At 36.2% G+C, this 18,521-nt stretch overlaps 1 protein-coding gene across 1 annotated transcript in view; it reads left to right on the plus strand.

Moving 5' to 3' along the window:
• Positions 1-18,521, plus strand: part of Vps13b (vacuolar protein sorting 13 homolog B) — a 494,062-nt gene that overhangs the window by 411,724 nt on the left and 63,817 nt on the right. Inside the window, exon 43 of the mRNA XM_090339134.1 lies at positions 1,473-1,634. Coding sequence (XP_090195260.1) covers positions 1,473-1,634 — 162 coding nt within the window. The remainder of the gene's footprint in view (positions 1-1,472; positions 1,635-18,521) is intronic.

An 18,521-nucleotide genomic window follows, 5' to 3' on the forward strand; every position in this document is an offset into this window, starting at 1 on the left:
GGATTTCTGCATGCCTTAGACTGGATTCTGCTTCACAAGATGACCTTGTTCTCTGTTCCCTGATGAAGTTCTTAGACTAGTCTCCATACTGACTGGATTCCAGTTACACCATTCTTTGGCTTCATGCCTGTCAGTCCCTTGAATGACTGCACTTCTGGTTGTATCACCTTTTATTGATTGATTGATTGATTGATTGATTGTCAGTCCTGGGGCTTGAACTCAGGGACTAGTCACTGTCCCTGAGCTGCTTTTGCTTAAAGCTAGCACTCTACCACTTGAACCACAGCACCATTTCTGGCTTTTATGTGGCACTGAGGAATCAAACTGGGCTTCATGCATACTAGATAAGCACTCAACCACTAAGCCACATTCCCAGCCTTGTATCACCTTTTAATCTCCTTTCCTTCAATAAAGTGACAAAACATGGAGTTTGGCCATAGATCCACATCCAGGAAAAAGAGACCATTTGTAGAAGTATTCATTGTGTATGATCTCCCATTTTCTGCAAACTGATTAACCAAGTTATTTTTTTCTGATATCCTCAACTTGATCAATTATTCAACTATGCTTTCAGTATATCAAAAGCATGTTTATTGTTTTTAGGCTATAGCCTAACCAGATTGATAATATATATATATATATATATGCCTAGAAATACTGTATTGCTTTGTCAGTATTTTGCTATAATGGGGAGCCCCTGAGGTTGAGAAAGCGTAATCCATACAGGAACATTTTATTCATTTTCTGAGCCTTTGCTAATTTATTAAGTATATTAACAAATTGATTACTGTTAGCTGACACAGGTACTGGAAACTTTTTCAGCTAACATTCTTCTGGAAAAACATCTTGACAAAGTCACTCCTGAGTTGCTCTGTTTTGTGTGTTCAGCCACTTAACAATAGAGGGAATGTTATAGTTTTATTTTCATCTCTTCTTGAGAGATTTATATGCGTACACAGACACACACACACACACACACACATACACACACTCCCCCCTTAAGAGATCTGGGAATGTATTACCTAAATGATCCTTTCTTTCTGTAAGGGTACAAACTGTGGCTTTGGTAATTGGTCTTGATTGTTAAGTGTAGAGGGCCAGGAGCATGGTAATTCTAGCCTCTTTTATTCTGTTCAAAACGTGCTTACTAAGTACTGCATTCTTTGAGGCATGCTAATTCATTTTGAGAAATGTAAAAAGTTTGTGGGCTCTCATTGTTCCTTTACTCTTCTGTGTGTATGATTTATTTTGTAGGAGTATAAATCAAAACACACTCTTGGAACATTTATGATCTCTTTAAGGTATTTTTTCATGTGATTATCCTGGAAGTATAAAATACTTTGTATACCAGAGCTAATGACAACAGATCCTTTAGGGTTTCTGGGTTGTAACAATGGCCACTGGGCAGACAGCTGCCAAACATCTTGCAATTAATCTGATACACGTTGGCTTTCATGTTCTTTTTCTTTCAGAACAAATGCCCTGAGGTAGAGGAGTTGGTCTTCAGCCACTTTGTGATCTGTAATGACACACAGGAGACACTGCGGTTTGGCCAGGTGGATAGTGATGAAAATATTCTGCTGGCGAGTCTCCACAGTCACCAGTACAGCTGGCGCTCTCACAGATCCCCACAGGTATGTGAGAAACAGCCTTACAAACACAGCAGTTGTTAAAGTTGGAATTCATTTACTCTGCATTTGTGTGCCCATGTCCAGTTATTTTACATTTTTACCCTCCAGAGAAACCCAGAAATGCTCAGAGGTGAAGTCCAGTGTACCTATGAGCAGTTCCTGCTGAGCCTTGGTCCTGGCACAGCAGTAAGATGTGGTGGTACAGATTGACTCTAGAGCCACATGTGGGTCTGGATCCTGGCTTTGTGGAACCTAACCTTTTGGTACTCCAGTTTTCTTATATGAGAATGGAAATAAAAGTAGTATCTGATCCTCAGAGTTGTAAGAACTAAGAGAACTGATGTGTATTAAGGTACATAGAGTAGTGCTTGGTATACATTAATGATTATGTGTTGGGTACTACTATTTGTTCATGTGTCCAGGATTTCTTCTGCTTACTTTATACTCCATGCCAAATACTTGCTAGGTACCATATATATAAAGACAGGGAATTCTCGATCTTATTCTGCAAACAGCTCATATTCTGTGACTCAGTGAGCACAAGGACAAACTAGGCCAAAAGGAATACCAAGAAAGATATAGCAAAGGTTGTCTGTTTCCCAACTAGTATAATTTTATTTTCCTGTCATTTAATATGGAAATAATTAGAGAGGTATGCCCTACAGGGATAATATAAGTATGAATTAAATGCAAAGATGTGGTCTTTAAATGAGTGAAAGAAATCCTGGGAAGTAGTCTCCAGAATAATGTATTTCTAAAATACTGGGTAATAAGGAAACTACTGTCTGCTTGTGATTAAAAGAAAGTCATTAGATTAGAGAGCAACTTTTCCATGCGGAAAAATTTTCTATAGACCAGCTTCAGAACATGTTATATACCCTGAGGCTCCATTTTCCTTCTTCTTTTCCTAAACAACAGTGAGATTCTGGTTTCTTACTTGTTTGGGTTTTTTTTTTTCATCAAACTGCTACACTGCTGTTAGAAAATTTGAAAAAGTAGATACAATATAATATTTCTTAAATATATTTATGAAATTCAAATAATCCAATAAGACATTAAAACCATGTAAATCTCTTTTTAAATAAAAACCCTATAAATTTCCTTGTACAGTATATAGTGTCTTATTTTAGGATTAATCACATGCTCTTATTTTTGTTTTCCCCTTGAAATTTTTCAACATTTTTCATATAGTTTTTAAGTTGTTTGCCTGAGGTAACACACTTAAGATTTTTTGTTTATTTCAAAAGCTAAGTTTCTTTTTGTCATTTTTCTCCTAAGTGATTGCAAAAGTGAACACATACAGATAACTAGACCAAAATTTAAAAAAACAAAACAAAAGCAATCCACATATGTGTAATCCCAACCCTGGTAAAACTGGCTGTGTAGCCCTGTAAATGTGCTAAAGGTTTCCCTCAGAAAGCAAGACTGAGAAAGCTTTAATTTCTCTACAGTCATGTGGAGCATATGGAGCTCTCTCAGACCCTAGAAGTCTTTGGCCACCGAATCTAGAGGGAAAAGCTGATCACAAGAACAGCTATTGTAGATTGGACAGTTTCTGGGTGGGGAAGAGGTCAATGGGAAAGAAGCCAGTGTGTCATTATACCTTTTATATTTATACTCTTTTGTTCACTTTCAAGGGTTTTTTTTCTATTTATTACTAGTTTATTTTTACAACATCCATGCATAGTTTGTTGTTATACATATTTAATAGATAAATAGACTTTGTTATAATGTTCTGTGTAAGTAGTGTTTTTCCACAGCATTATCTCACTCCCCTTTTTTGGCAGTGTGATTGTCTATTAGAATAAGTAAACCAGCTGGAAGTTTTATGAAGGGGCTGAGAAATCTCTTATACATTAGTCCATGTAAGTCTAAAGCTAGACTAATATGGGATTCTTTTGTCTTCAATATGTACCTCTCGATGTCATAACCGTATTACTAAATCTTTTAATGATAAAACAGAAATATAGACAGGTATCTCTTAAGCCTTTTTTTTCTTTTATTTTAAATTTGTAACATTATACTCAGTACAAATTTTATAGCTACAGTTGCTATAATCTTTGGGCTAAAACTTAGATGAATGGATAGCACTGTCTCTTTACTGTATCTCTGTGTGCTAAAATAACTGTGTTTTAAGGCCCTCTGAAGGCAGAGCCTTAATAGACCCAGAGGGTCTCCACAGAATTTCTTACATCCACAATTGCAGATTCTGCTATGTCCTAATGAGAGGTTACATCTGAGAATCAAAAACTGGCCACTTAGCTTCAAGCTGCACCTGGAGCTATTCATGGACACGCAAGTGAGCAAAATGTTCCTTTTTCCAGACTCTTAAGTCATATCCTGAATTGCCCAGCAAGATTGGTTTTAGGAACATTTCTGTCTGCATGTTTATGCTACCTTGGGTGTTAGTCAATTCATAGTCTCATGGAGGATTTCTAAAGTTCATATAACTTAACTCCACTAAACAATGTAGCTTATATTGCAGAGATCACGAAAGTGTCAATGAAACCTGGAAATGTTTCAAAGTAGTCAAGTATATCTTAGAACCACACAAAAGTTTGCTAACATTAACTCCCAGAAAGATAGCAAGAAACACATACATGACCTGTTTTAGAAATCCAAAGCTGAGAAACCATTTAGAATTAAGAAGTCATAAACTCCCCGTATACTTTCTGGCACATGCTTTGAAGCAAAATTACTTAAAATGCTGGATCTTCCACAATAATTTCTTGCCTAAACAAACAAAGGAAGAAGAAAACTATTTTCTAGGGAATCATTGAATATGTGCAGCTGCACAAAATCACAGATACCACCACAAAGGGCCTTTAAATACCTCAATTCTCCAGCCCAGGCAGGAAAATCTATGAGACTCTTATCTCCAGTTAATCAAAGAAAAACCTAGAAGTGGCACTGTGGCTCAAGTGATACAGTGCTACCCTTGACCAAAAGGAACTCAGCAACAGAGTCCAGTCTCAGAGATCAAACCTCAGGACCAGAAGAAAAAAAGAAAATAAAGAAAGAAGTCTCAGTTCCGTGGACTTCAGATCAGAATGTTGGATGACAACAGTATCAGTCAAAGATTCATCTAGAATGAAGTGTTTCACATTATGCAGAGTTGAATTTAGGGGAAGTATGAGTTTATGAAATCTTTTCCAAGAAGATGAGCAGTATATGTAGTTCAGGGTAGAGAAGCTTTATATGATTTAGCCAAATTAGATTCAGTGACACCTTCTCCTACTAATAAGATTTCTGCATGAGCTGTTGAAGTTGTATTCCTTCTGGAAAAAATTACACAACTGTGTGTGTGTGTGTGTGTGTGTGTGTGTGTGTACACATGTGCTCATGCGTGCATGCATGCCAGTCCTGAGGCTTGACCTCCTCTACCACTTGAGCTCTACTTTTGGTTTTTAGTAATTAATTGGAGGTAAGAGTCAAAATGGACTTTCATGCCCAGACAGGCTTTGAACCACAAGTCTCAGCTCTCAACCTCCTGAGAAGCTCCTGGAATTAAAGGCTTGAACCACCAATGCCTGGCTAACAACCCTTAGAATAAGATTGCCTATACATTTTGTATAAGGCTTCACACTTGGCTGTTCTTAATCCTTGGCATAGACAAAGTATGAATTACAGGGTTTTTTTTAGAATTATGGAATTCTGATTACCAGTGACCTTTTTTTGGTAATTCAGTAGCAAGCAAGGTGGAAATAGGCTCTAGATAGAGTATATCAAATTAGAAATGCTGTCCCTAAAATGAATATGAGAGTAATTTCATGCACCATGAAAATGGCTGACATATTAAATCCAAAATACAACAGAGTTAAGAATTAATTTTGGTGAGCAACAAAGCTTCTTAGAAGTATTCATTAAATAGATATAGTGACAAAATTATAAATCCTGCATTACTTTAAGACAGAGGTTAGAAAACTTTTTATGTAAAGGGACAGATAATAAATAATCCAACATTTTATAATCTTTCTAGTAGCTATTCAAGTCTACAAAAGAAGCTGTTGTGATAACTAAATTATAAGTTTAGAGTATTCCAGTGAAATTATTTATTGACAAAGTAAAATCCAAATTTCTTATTATTTTCACACAAAAAGAATTGTTTTTTTAACCATTGAACGCATAAAAATCATTCATCATTTAAAAGCTATCCAAAATAGCATGTCAGTTTGGGCAAATTCACTAAAGTACGCCAATGCTTATGTTTTAAGTCCTTGATTTGATATATTTCAGTAGCCTAAACACTTTATTTAAAATTGTTTTTACTCTCACCTATATGATATTAGTATCATTTGATTGCTTGGTGAGGAGTTTCAAATAGTGAGAAATGGCAGTTTAAATCTAACCAAGATAATAAGTCCATACTTAGCAAATCACAGTAAAATTCTATTTTAAAATGAGATCTGATTATTTCCCCATTTAGTGGGATGGGTTTGTTTGCTTGTTTGGTTGTGTGTGTGTATGTGTGTGTGTGTGTCCCAATACAGGGACTTGAACTTAGATCCTAGGTGCTGTCCCTTAGCTTTTTTGCTCAAGGCTTATGCTCTACCACTTGAGCCATTGATTTACTTGGGCTTTTTTCTGGTTAATTGGAGATAAAAATCTCATTCTAACTAGCTTCAAAATGCAATCGTCAGATCTCAGCCTCATGAGTAGCTAAGATTCCTGGTGTGAACCATTGGTGCCCAGTTTAGCAATGGGATATAAGTATAATCTTATTTTTTGGTAATTTCATAAATAGACTTACACATTTATTCAGCCATCCCTGTCTCCAAGTTCATTCATATCATGCAAGTGAACATGTGTAGGATCTAGAGAAAGAACGCATTCTTTATTACCTTGGTCACAGTTTAAAAACCAAAAATTTAGGCATGAGGGGCAAGGAAAAACTGAAATTTTTTTTGAGAGTGCTCCTGTACATAGACACACATATTAAAGTTTGTGTTCTGCTTTGGTTTAATTTATTTGCTAGGGTGACAACTGGGAAGATGTGTAGTTGAGAAGAAATCTAGAGGAAAGAACACAACTGGGAGTATCCTGGGCTCTGGTGTATAGTCTATGAATCAGCAAAGTAAGGCATAGATTTATATAAATACTTAGGAAATGGATCTTTCTGTGAATGGCAGCTATAAATTCTGAACAGAACTTTAAAACGTACCTGACGGCTCAGGAGACAAAACAAAGGCATGGAGAGGAGTCAAAACTTCAAGCAGGCTACAGAGTGGATTGCCCATTTTCTGTGGCTTAGCCCTGAGCAAAAGTGCAGTCAGTAATGCAAGCAAGGGTAGCCTCTCATCTTTCTGGCCCAAGGCACCAGATAACCAGGGCTACTAGACAGCAAAGAGAAACCTATGGAATAAGGAGAGCCATATGATGGCACATTATAGGTAAATTTGGCCCTTTCCTCTTCAACCACACTCCTGCTTAGGCAAACTAAAACCAGTATGCATCCAAAGCTTAAACAACTAGACAGTCTTGGCTGCTACTCACTCAAGTATGAAGGTTTTGTTTTCTGTTGGAGTCTAGATAAGTTGATTATCAGTTAAATCAAAAGTATCAATAATATTGACTTAGTCATAAAAAGAGAATCCAGTCTTCACAATGTAACATGTCTGAAAAATGACCTAATAGGTTAGGCAATTGTTCCTCAATGTCAAGGAAAAGACAAATGCCAACCCCTCAGTAACCTGGATGGTAGAATTGTCAGACATCTGTCAAAGGTGAATGATTTAAAGTATCTGTCAAAAGTGAATGATTTTATAGATGTAATTAAATCCTAAATCAGCTCTCAAAGGAGAGCATAGGAAAAGGTCTCGTTTAATTAATAAAATCCTTAAGAAAGAATTGGAAAGTGGTGCTGTGGCTCCAGGGGTAGTACGGTAGCCTTGAGCTGAAGAGCTCAGGGACAGAGCCCAGGCCCAGAGTTCAAGCCCCACAAACAACAAAAAGAAAGAAAGGAGCGAGGGAGGGAGTGGGATTGGAACTTGTGTGAAGAAAGATAGGCATGTATACTTGTCTGACCTTGAAGCAAACTGTTATTTCTCTATAACTTGTAAGGCAGGCTAGAGGTGGCAACTGTAGGCACCTCCTAGACATGCAGGTAGCTTCTGGCACTAGTCATAATAAAGCTAAGGCAATTATAAAGCCACAAGGAATAAATGAGCCAATAGCCTGAGCAGGCTTGCAAGATTTTTCCCAAGATGAGCATCCAGATGAAAACACAGCCCAGCTAACACTTCATTCGTAGTCTTGTAAGAACCTGAACCTTGCTTAGACTCCTGACCCACAAACTCCATCAGAGAGTAAATAGATATTATTTTAAGCTACTAAATTTGCACTATTTTGTTATTCAATGATGGAAATGCAATATAGCATGACAGAAGATATCAGTAGAAACCATCCAGTATGAAAAAGAAAGAAAAAGTATTAAAGTAATATGAATACCACCCCAGGGACATCTCAGAGATTTTCAAAATGTCCAACAGATGACTAATTGTAATTCCAGAATGAGAAGAGATGTGGAAAAACAATTAATTCCAGAAAATTTCCCAAATTTTATGCAAGATAGGAACCCATAAAATGAAGTAGCTTAGAAAAACTCCAAACACAGTAAATTCAAAGAACTCACAATCAGGTACATTATAATCAACCCACTGAAAACCAAGTCAGAAAAAAATCTATAAAGTAGCCAGAGAAAAGCAGAAAACTCTAGCCACAGGGAACAATAGTAGCTTAGACTTCTTTGCATAGGGGGTACAACGCACTGTGGAATCTCATCTTTAAAGCTCTGGAAGAAAGTTAAGGCTAGTAAAAGTCTATTTGTAAGGTAAGTGGAAATTTAGTAAAATAACCAAGATTTAACTCTGAAGTTTTAGGATTAGACATGACAAATTGATAGTGTTGCTGTCTTCCAAGCACAGTTTTAGACAGAATGGTAGGAGTGTACATTAGAGTAATCCTAAAAGCATTTGAATACATTTAGTTTTAGGATGTTCTGTGTGCAGGTAGGATAATACATAAGAAAAAACTGAAGTCATAAATACCTAAGTATCACTCCTAAAGCTTAATTGTTTAAAATGAATAGTTTTACCATGTGCTGATGGCTCATGCCTATAATCCCAGCTACTCAAGAGGCTGAGATCTGAGGAATGTGGTTCAAACCCAGCCCTGGCAGGAAATTCAATTAACTATTCAGGGAAAAAAAAAAAAAAAACAGAACAAAAGAAGCAAAAGAAGTTCAAGGACAGTGCCCAGGCCCTGAGTTCAAGCCCCAGGACTGGCAACAAAAAGGAAATTCGTGTTTTGTTTTTTTTTAATTTCATGGATTTCTCCTCTGAAAAAAAAAAAAAACAAAATAAGAGGTTGAGGTTGCTATGAATATATCATGAAAAATATTCATAAAGGTCTTAGAAGAGAATTTGGCTTTGTATATTGAAATTTTTATTTCTTCCCAAACTGACTATCCAAGTAGACATATATAGTAAACATAGATGTATGCATCAGGGAGCTCAACAGAATCATCTGGCCTATCATCCACCTGTGCAGTAGAACTAGATAAGACTGCCCAAAAAGAGACTGCTAAAAGAGGGCCTTATTCAGTATCCAGGGCTATTGGACAATGTTCAGTGGAGATACAAGGATAGGATAGCTCCTGTAAATATTCCTATTCAAAGGAGTCATGTAGGTGCCACTTGTCCATAGAAACTGAAATCCAACCAGACAAAAGTTGGATTCTTGCTTAACATCTAGCGTTCTTCCTATTAGAGAGTAATTCTCCATGGCTTGTGGCTTTTGGCCTCTAGCTTCTGAGTCATCCATCATTTTCTATGAAAAGTAGTATTATTTACACCTTGTAGTTTCCTTAGCATGCTTTATGCTAGTAGAATTTTGAAGGATCATAAGCCCTCTATTTTGTTTTTGTTTCTTTCAGTCTAAATTAGCAAGGTTTATGTCAGTGTAATTCTTTTTTTTTTTTTTTTTTTGCCAGTCCTGGTGACTGAACCCAGGGCCTGAGCACTCTGAGCACTGTCCTTGTGTCTTCCCTCAAGGCTAGTGTTCTACCACTTAAGCCACAGCACCACTTCCAGCTTTTTTCTATGTATGTGGTACTGAGGAATCGAACCTGGGTCTTCGTGCATGCTAGGCAAGCACTCTACCACTAGGCCAAACTCCTGGCCTTTCAACAACATTGTGGGTCTCTTGTTAATTTTTATTGAGATTCACTATATTAAAGTCAAACTTACAAATCTCTTCTAGATAAGACTTTGTCTACTTCAAGATTTTGCTAACACTGCTGAAGGACATTATCTTAAATGTCTTAGAATTATTTTTGTTTGAATAGTTCTGTGAGCCACCAATTCAGATATTTCTGTGATCTTAACAGAAATTTTACAAGCACACACTTTGTAACATCTCTAAGCTCAGCTTTCCTGCCCATGTCCTGGACTTGATCTTTGCCTGGAAGGTATTTACTGATTTTAGCATCATTTTCTACCTGATAAAGCTAGGAACTTTAAGGACTAGCATGTCCTGGATGCTTTTTACCTCACAGTCCTTCCTCTCTGATTTTTATGTAAGCAGCAAGTAAAGGCCAGGAGGTACTTTGGCACTAACAGGAAATCTTAACTAGAGCACATAGTTTATTTTTTAGACCCATTTTCTACTTTCATGTCAGTGGTTCTTCCAAGCTTTCTGCCACTGCCTAACAAGGATTTCTTTTCCCCAATTTACAGTAATATTTGTCTTATTTTCTCTTTAACAGTCTTCACCAAACCCCTTATCTCTGAAGCACTTGAGCTATTCACTAACACTGTCTTCGGGTCTTTCTGGTTTTGACTCACTTCCCTGGCCTTCATTTTAGGTTTCTGTTAAGAAGCATTTCTTTTCCAGATACTCAAATCTGTATTAATTACCCATTACTCCTAAACCTGAATAATTGCCTATATCTCAGAGTTCTATTTGGCATTTCAAGGGGCATTGTTTAAGTGGCTGATTCTAATTTAGGACGTTACTCTGTTGATCTTGCCTGGGTACACATGAGGGGCTGCAGTTACTAATAGGTCATGTGTAGCTAGCTGGGTGTAGGATGGCTGCCTCAGCGTACTCAGCACTAGGCAGGCTGTTGGCCAGGTGCTTTGGTTCTTTTTCATGTGACCTCTTCTGCAAGCTAGCCCATACTTTTTCGCCTGGCAAAACTGTCCCAGCACAACCAGAAGAAAGACAAGTCTCTTGAAGCTAAGTTTGAATTTGCATGGGGTCATTCTGCCACATTCTGCAGTGTAGAGCAAGTCACAGTTAGGCCAAACTCAAAGGTTAGGGAACTAGATCTTGAAGGGATTGCTGCAGAGAATGTGTGGCCATTCTCAATTAACCACAAGTGCTTCCTTCTACTCTGAGATAGGAGGTCAAATGGAAACACAGAAGGACTTATAATGCGAATTTACTGAAAATGAAGAAGGAGAGAAGAAATAGGAAGCTTTAATGAAGTGATTTTTCCACAATATGTATTCCTGTGTCTAGCTTGTAATATATGTTCACTGGATAGATAAAATGGAAATTCCTAATAACTTTTCTTTCAAGAACATAGATTTTAGATCTTAGTTGTTTCAACAGTAATTAAATTATAAAGACAATTTTTGCATTTTGTAGTCTTAATAAATGTTCAATGCAGTTAGACCCTTAAAATATCTTTTGGTTCACTTCATCTCTGCATCTTTGGCCTCTCATGAATGAACAGTTGTAGAACAGGAAATTGCTATGCAAGGAGATGACCAATGTAATTCAAGTGAAACCAACTTTCTAGACCACGTGCATATCTAACTCCTCCCATTTGAATCTTGTGTGTTCAACTTCTTCTTATTTATCATGAGCTAAAAGTGCAATTACTGAATTTTAAGTAAAGACTTTATTGTGCATTTGCCACATATTTTATCTTTTTTTCCTAGTGATAGAAGTAATTTCCCAGAAATCAGCTTCATTTCTACATAATTATTGTTGTGTAGAGCACAGCTGTCTACAACTAGCAATTCCATTTGGGGAGGAAGGATTTTATGCTTTTGCTCCCCAGTGGCAATAACAACCTTCTTTTTATTGTTGCTGACATTAAGATCGCTAAAATGAACAGTGAGGTAAATACTTCTTGCAAGCATCTGGGAAGGATTTTAATCCAAAATATTCTGTAAACACTGATTCCATTTCAGTACCCGGAACTACTGTGGTACATTTGCCATCAATTGCATTTTTATTTTCATTTTAAACAGAAATCACAACAGAAAAAAAAAGTGGACAGTAGGCCCGATTCCTTCATTTCTTTCTCTAAAATATTTTTAGTTTTATCAGGGGTTCCAAGACACTCATGTTCTCTAAGGAACTTTACAGTGCTTTATGAACTCACCAATAGGAGTAAGTGGGCCCAAAGCAGTTTTGGTCATTAAATATCTAATGCACATAGTATATTTGGAATTTCCTCATTTTCTGTTGGGAGATATATTTATTCTACTTAAATTAGAGACAGAAGTTTGAGATTGAAATTTCTTTGGCTGTGTATTTTAGGGTTTCTTTGTTAAAAAAAAACAGAAAAGAAAAGCAAACATCATTTGCAGTATGACCTATTTAAAGATTTTTAAAGTCTTTCACAAGAAATAGCTAAGATGGGATTGTTGCAGGGTGCTTTCTACATTCCCAAGATCTGATTTCTGGAGTTTTCTGTAAACCTGCATGAAAGGGGTTGCCTGAAGATCATTTCAGCTGTGAAGCAGCCAGAGGAATGACTTCCGGTATTGCTAATGGTCTCTCTGTCCTCCTCCAGGCAATAAATTTTAGATACTGAAATACAACTCTGGAGAAAACATAATGGAGATTCCTTAAGCTTTTTACAAGACACTCAAAGCCTTTTCACAAGCCATTGCTCTGCAAATGTGACTTCTTAATGTCCAAACATAAAGGTTCTCCACTGAATTAATTTTAAATGTGAGTGTTACTGCTGAATGCTTGAAGAAAAGGTATTAAAGCATAGGAAGGGGTTCTTTTGATATTTTTAAGTAATGGAATGTACTGATTGAGAATGTTATAAAGATCTCAGCATACATAATGTGATTGTCTTTAATAATAACCTCTTACCATGAGTCTGTATAACAAAAGCATTAGAAAGGCAATGTCATACCTATTGTACTATGCTGTTTAAAATTATTCCCATGCTTTTAATTATTTCCAGGATATTGAAGAACTTATTATTTAAAGGTCAGCATAATGCCCAAGACATGACCAAGCCTAGTGAGTGTCAAATGCATGGAATGTTGGATGACTTCATAGTTATGAAATTATTTCATTTCTCATGATAATTCTTGACTCGCCAAGTTAGTGAATTTTAAGAACTCTGAAAGCAGATTTTAAGATAAATGTGAAATAATCCATACTTTTGGAGTCAGATACTTCCCTTCAGGCATTAGTTCATGTTTGACTTGCTTGACTTACACTTGGGGATAAAATGAGTTAGGTCAAGGTCTTAGATACCACATTCCCTCACTGGGAAGGAAAACCAACTTGCACAACTTTGGTTAGCTCATGTTTCTTGTTATACAGGCACCAAGAAGCGGCGGTTTCCATGAAATACTTTGTTTAACCTTTACAAAAATGTTTTCTTAATATGGCAAGACAGTTTAGTTAAATGAAAATAAATAGGTAGGAATTTTGGATTTCTTCTATTATCCATCACTTGGCTTCTTTTTTCTCCTAATTAAAACTTAGGGGTGAGGATTATAAATGTCTAAATTGTCTTGATAGCTAAAAATAAATTTACAATCTCAAAAAAACCATATGATTTTTTCTTAGGGTACTTATTGACAGGTCTTCTAAATTAAACTAAATTTTGCTGGGAAATGAATATTATATTTGAGAACAACATGAAAGAGTATTTTAATTAAGGTTTTAGGAAGGTTTTACTAATATTTATGCTTATATTTAGTCAAAAATCAATTTTCAAAACCAGAACCTGATAATTGACTCACAAACCTAGAATATTTATCCAAATCTGAATGACTTTTTGAAGGAGTTTTCACTTGCCTTGCTTGCTTCCATTTCTCTGCTCAACTAAACTATTCTTTTATTATTTTCATCAGCCATGTTTTAAATGCATCTGCTAAAGGATTGTGTCCAATAAAGTACATAATACTTATTGGCTTACTGTGAAAAGGGTATGTCTACATAACACTAGAATCTCTGAATTCTTAGTACAAGCAAAGAGAAAATTTGTGTTTGCTTTAGTTATTAATTTAAAGAGAAGGTAAGGATCATTCTACATACACATATATACATATATTTCAGGCTTTTGAAACTTCATTTTTCAGCACTTTACAGTAAATTAAGGACAAACAGATAACCACACAACTCTGAACTTAAGAACAGTTGTTAATACCATCACTCATGGCTTTTAATTATAAATTGACTTTAGGAAAACTCATACCCCTTAGAAACATTAATATTATATAGATATATGTAATGTCTGAATTACGTCATTTAAACTAGCCTATATATCATTTCATACTTTCTTCCACTTTATATATGTATATCTGGTTTCATCATGGAAATGCTTTAAAGGCCATGAATAACATTTCTAACTAAAATATTTTAATATATGAGACTACTTGCTTATTATTTTTGCAAATATTTTTAAGTAAATCACATTCCCTAATTTAGATAATTTAGATTTAGATAGTTAAAATAATAGACAATACCTATCTCCATTCCACTGTCATATAGCTAAAATCAAATAAAAAAAAGTACAAATCAAAACTGCCACAACTATTCACCCTGTTTGTTGTTGTTATTTTTTTGTGGAAGCGGGGTGTTTGTTTGGTGATACAGGCCCTTTCACACTCATTGTATTTGTTCAGCTGGTACTTTACCACTTGAGCCATATATCCAGCCTGACTTTTTGCTGGTTATTTTTGAGCTGGAGTCTTACAGTTTAATTAAATGAAAATAAATAGGTAGGAATTTTGGATTTCTTCTATATCCATCACTTGGCTTCTTTTTTCTCCTTCTAATTAAAGGTTAGGGATTAGGATTATAATTGTCTAAATTGTCTTGATAGCTAAAAATAAATTTACAATCTCAAAAAACCATATGATTTTTTTTAGGGTACTTATTGACAGGTCTTCTAAATTTTGCTGGGCAATGAATGTTACATTTGAGAACAACATGAAAGAGACCTGGACTTGCCTCAACTTTGATCCTCTGGATTTCAGCCTACTGATTAGTTATGATTATATGCATGAGCCACTAACCTAGCTCTGCTCTCCTTCTTAAACTTACTTGCTATAAGTGTAAAACTTCAGCCAGAGAATGAACAGACTAATGCTTATGCAGTAAAAGTACATGAACAGATTGAACTCAGAGTTCTGTTTATTATTATTTGTGAAAACAATGCTTACGTATCATAGTTCTTGGTTATAGATACGCTGAGCCATTGATTAATTCTGTTGGTGAGAAATGTGCGACATGTGAAAACTTATCTGTGGAAATTTAAATGACTATTATAAACTATATTATGAAATGAAATAATGCACTGTGGAGATTTTTAAGTGTATTGTTTCAAACAGCTAAGTAAGAACATTGTTTCACTATCATTCATGTATGGATCTCTGTATGTATTGATTACTGATGCTCTAAGGAAAAATACCAGTTACTAACATAAAAATTCACTGCCTCTTCACCCTTCCTTTCTTTTTCACACCCTTGGCCTTTCGCTGATCTTCACCTTTCCACATCCTCAGTAAACTACACACATGCATCTTGGCTGCTAAGAGTGAGATTTGACGTCCTAAAACAATGATTTCCATTCCAGTCTAATTCTGTTTCCAGAATTAATATTCAGTTGGGTCATGATCAAAACTATTAAAGGACAGGAAACTGAGAAGTTCATAATATAAAGTTAACTTTCCAAATTATATTGGCAGTAAATGTAACCAGAAGTTGTTTGTGCAATTAACTTGAAGCCATAGCCTGCTACTTTTATTACTTGTTTTTGTTTTAATGCAGTTAGTATTCCTTATAGACATTAATTTTGTACAGTAAGAACCCCTCTTTCCCAGGTTGTCAAGGGCAATATAAACTGTTGTCTGATTTTGTTTATTTTATCCCATTTCAGCCTATCTTTTCATGTTATTTCTCCAGTGAACTAAAATAAGTCTTTTGATCAAATGTTTAACTTCCCCCAACAAAACACCACTAGAGTCCTACAACAGTTTTTCTGTAATAAGATTTTGCAATGCAATTTTGATCAGTATCTTTTTCTTTTCTTTTTTTTTTATGGGTCCTGGGGCCTGAAGTTGGCCTGGGCACTGTCCCTGAGCTCGTCAGCTCAAGGCTACCACCCCACCCTTGAGCCAAGCCCCATTTCCCATTTTCTAGAGGTTAATTGGAGATAAGAGTCTCAGGTCCTGGGGCCGGGAGTTTGGCCTAGTGGTAGAGTGCTTGCCTAGCATGCACGAATACCCGGGTTTGATTCCTCAGTACCACATACATAGAAAAAAGCCAGAAGTGGTGCTGAGGCTCAAGTGGTAGAGCTCTGGCCTTGAGAAAGTCCAAGGACAGTGCTCAGATCATCAGCTCAAACCCAGGACTGGCAAAAAAAAAAAAAAAAAAAGAGTCTCAGGTCCTTTTGTGCCAGGCTGACTTTGAACCTTGATCCTCAGATCTCAGCCTCCTGAGTAGCTAGGATAACCACAGTGAACCAGTGCCCAGCTTATTGTGAGCATTTCTAGGATATGTGAAGTTTCTCATTCTTCTTCATAACCACTACATGTAGCACAGTTGACTGATAGCTGTATATCCCTGAAATATTTACAAAATTGCACAAAATCCTCACACAATCCCATTAAATTGTGTCTAAGAATCACATAACTGTATACTATAGCAACCTGGACCCTGTGCACAGACCTGTGAGGCTACCATGATGAGGCTCAAAGTGCCAATAATGCAGATGTCTTAGTCATAGCCAAAGCTTCCCCCATCTCGCCTTGAGCAGAAACACTCAGGGACAGTGCCCAGGGTCTGAGTTCAGGCCCCAGGACTGATACTCAAAAAATAAATAAATGAATTAGAATTCCCACCCTGGTTTTTTTTGTGTGTATATGTGGGTACCTATCCTAGTGTTTGAACTCAGGGCCTGCACACTGTCCTTGAGTGATTTTGCTCAAGATCAGTACTCTACCACTTGAGCCAAAGGAAAATACTCTTAATGGAGGAATACAAAGGCAAAATACTTCTATGCTTCTGATCATATTAACTAATATGCATTGAAATGAAAAGGAAAAAATGGGAATTACATGAAAGGGCGTACATTTAATACCTGAAAATAGAAATTTAAACATAACCCCAGAACCCTAAAATAATCACTTAAAAAATCTCCGTTTGTATATTTTTTTCTTTTACCAAAATAGAATTCACCTTTTTGTAGGGTTGGTTGTTTTTTGTTTTTGTTTGTTTTAGGTAAATCAACTGTCAACCAATGGTGTTAACATTTTTTCATGCTATAAAAGATTTCAAAGTTCAGGAAGATTATACATTATGAATTCATTAAGAACAGAAAGCCTATGTGTTCAGATTGTAAATCTCCCTACCACTCAGCATTGTTGTCCTGATGTAATATTTTTTCTACATAGGCCCATTTGGATATTTATAGCATCATTCCAGACCATACAAAACTATCAGTACCTATCAATACAGGCTAGTAGTTGCAGCAAACAACCAGAAGCATCTGTTCAGTTTTGTCATGTATCAGATGAATTTGAGGGCCTTTTACAAGTCTATGGGCCAGAGGCGATCCTCCTCCACATCTAGAAAGTACATGAAGAGGGGCACTGATTACTCAGTTCCTATCATCCTTATCATCCTAGCTGCTCAGGATGGTGAGATCTGAGAATCATGTTTCAAAGCCGACAAGAACAGAATAGCTTGAGGATTTTATCCCTAATTAACCAGGGGGGAAAAAAAAGATGAAGAAGAAAAAGCTGGATAAGACATGTAGCTAAATAGTAGAGTACTGTCCTTGGTGGGGGGCGGGGCGGGAAGCAGAGTGAGAATGTAGGACCTAAGTCTATCCCTAGAACTACCATATGTGGTAAGTATAATTATTTTTACTATGTTTTATTGGGCCAATTCCCTAGTAGTGCCAAATTATCATTATTAAAACAGTGCTAAAGAGCACGCACACATAGATCAATCTTTGCACATATTTATGGCATTAACTTAGGATAAATTCCTTTATAGACTTGATGAAACAATTCTGACACTAAAATATTTGGTAAAAGAATTAACCTTGTAGCTAAAATTTTTGTATCATCCAACATTTTTAGTATGACTATGATGTCCTCTCACTATAAAAAGTTATTTCAGGGGCCGGGAGTTTGGCCTAGTGGTAGAGTGCTTGCCTAGCATGCACAAAGACCCAGGTTCAATTCCTGAGTACCCCACATACATAGCAAAAAGCCGGAAGTGGTGCTGAGGCTCAAGTGGTAGAGTGCTAGCCTTGAGAAAGTCCAAGGACAGTGCTCAAGCCCTGAGCTCAAGCCCAGGACTGGCAAAAAAAAAAAAAAAAAAAAAAAAAAAAAGTTATTTCATGCTAATTGCGGTGACTTCAATGGATTCAAACAACTATGAGGAAAAACTTACTTCTCAGACTATGTGGAAAAAAAAAAAAACCTTCCCAACCTTATGTCATGACAGTGGTCAAAGACTGCTTTGGAAAGGTTGTTTTTTGTTTTTGTTTTTTTAATCAGTTTTATTTTTTTTGTTTATTTAATCATTCTTCTAGATGGTAGATTTTTATATTCCACAAAAATGTGACAGGATATATCTTTAGGATCCAAAGGGGTTCAATATTGAGTC

Source organism: Megascapheus bottae, chromosome 9 (assembly GCF_031878675.1).
Source record: "Megascapheus bottae isolate mThoBot1 chromosome 9, mThoBot2.hap1, whole genome shotgun sequence".
NCBI classification, from domain to species: domain Eukaryota; kingdom Metazoa; phylum Chordata; class Mammalia; order Rodentia; family Geomyidae; genus Megascapheus; species Megascapheus bottae.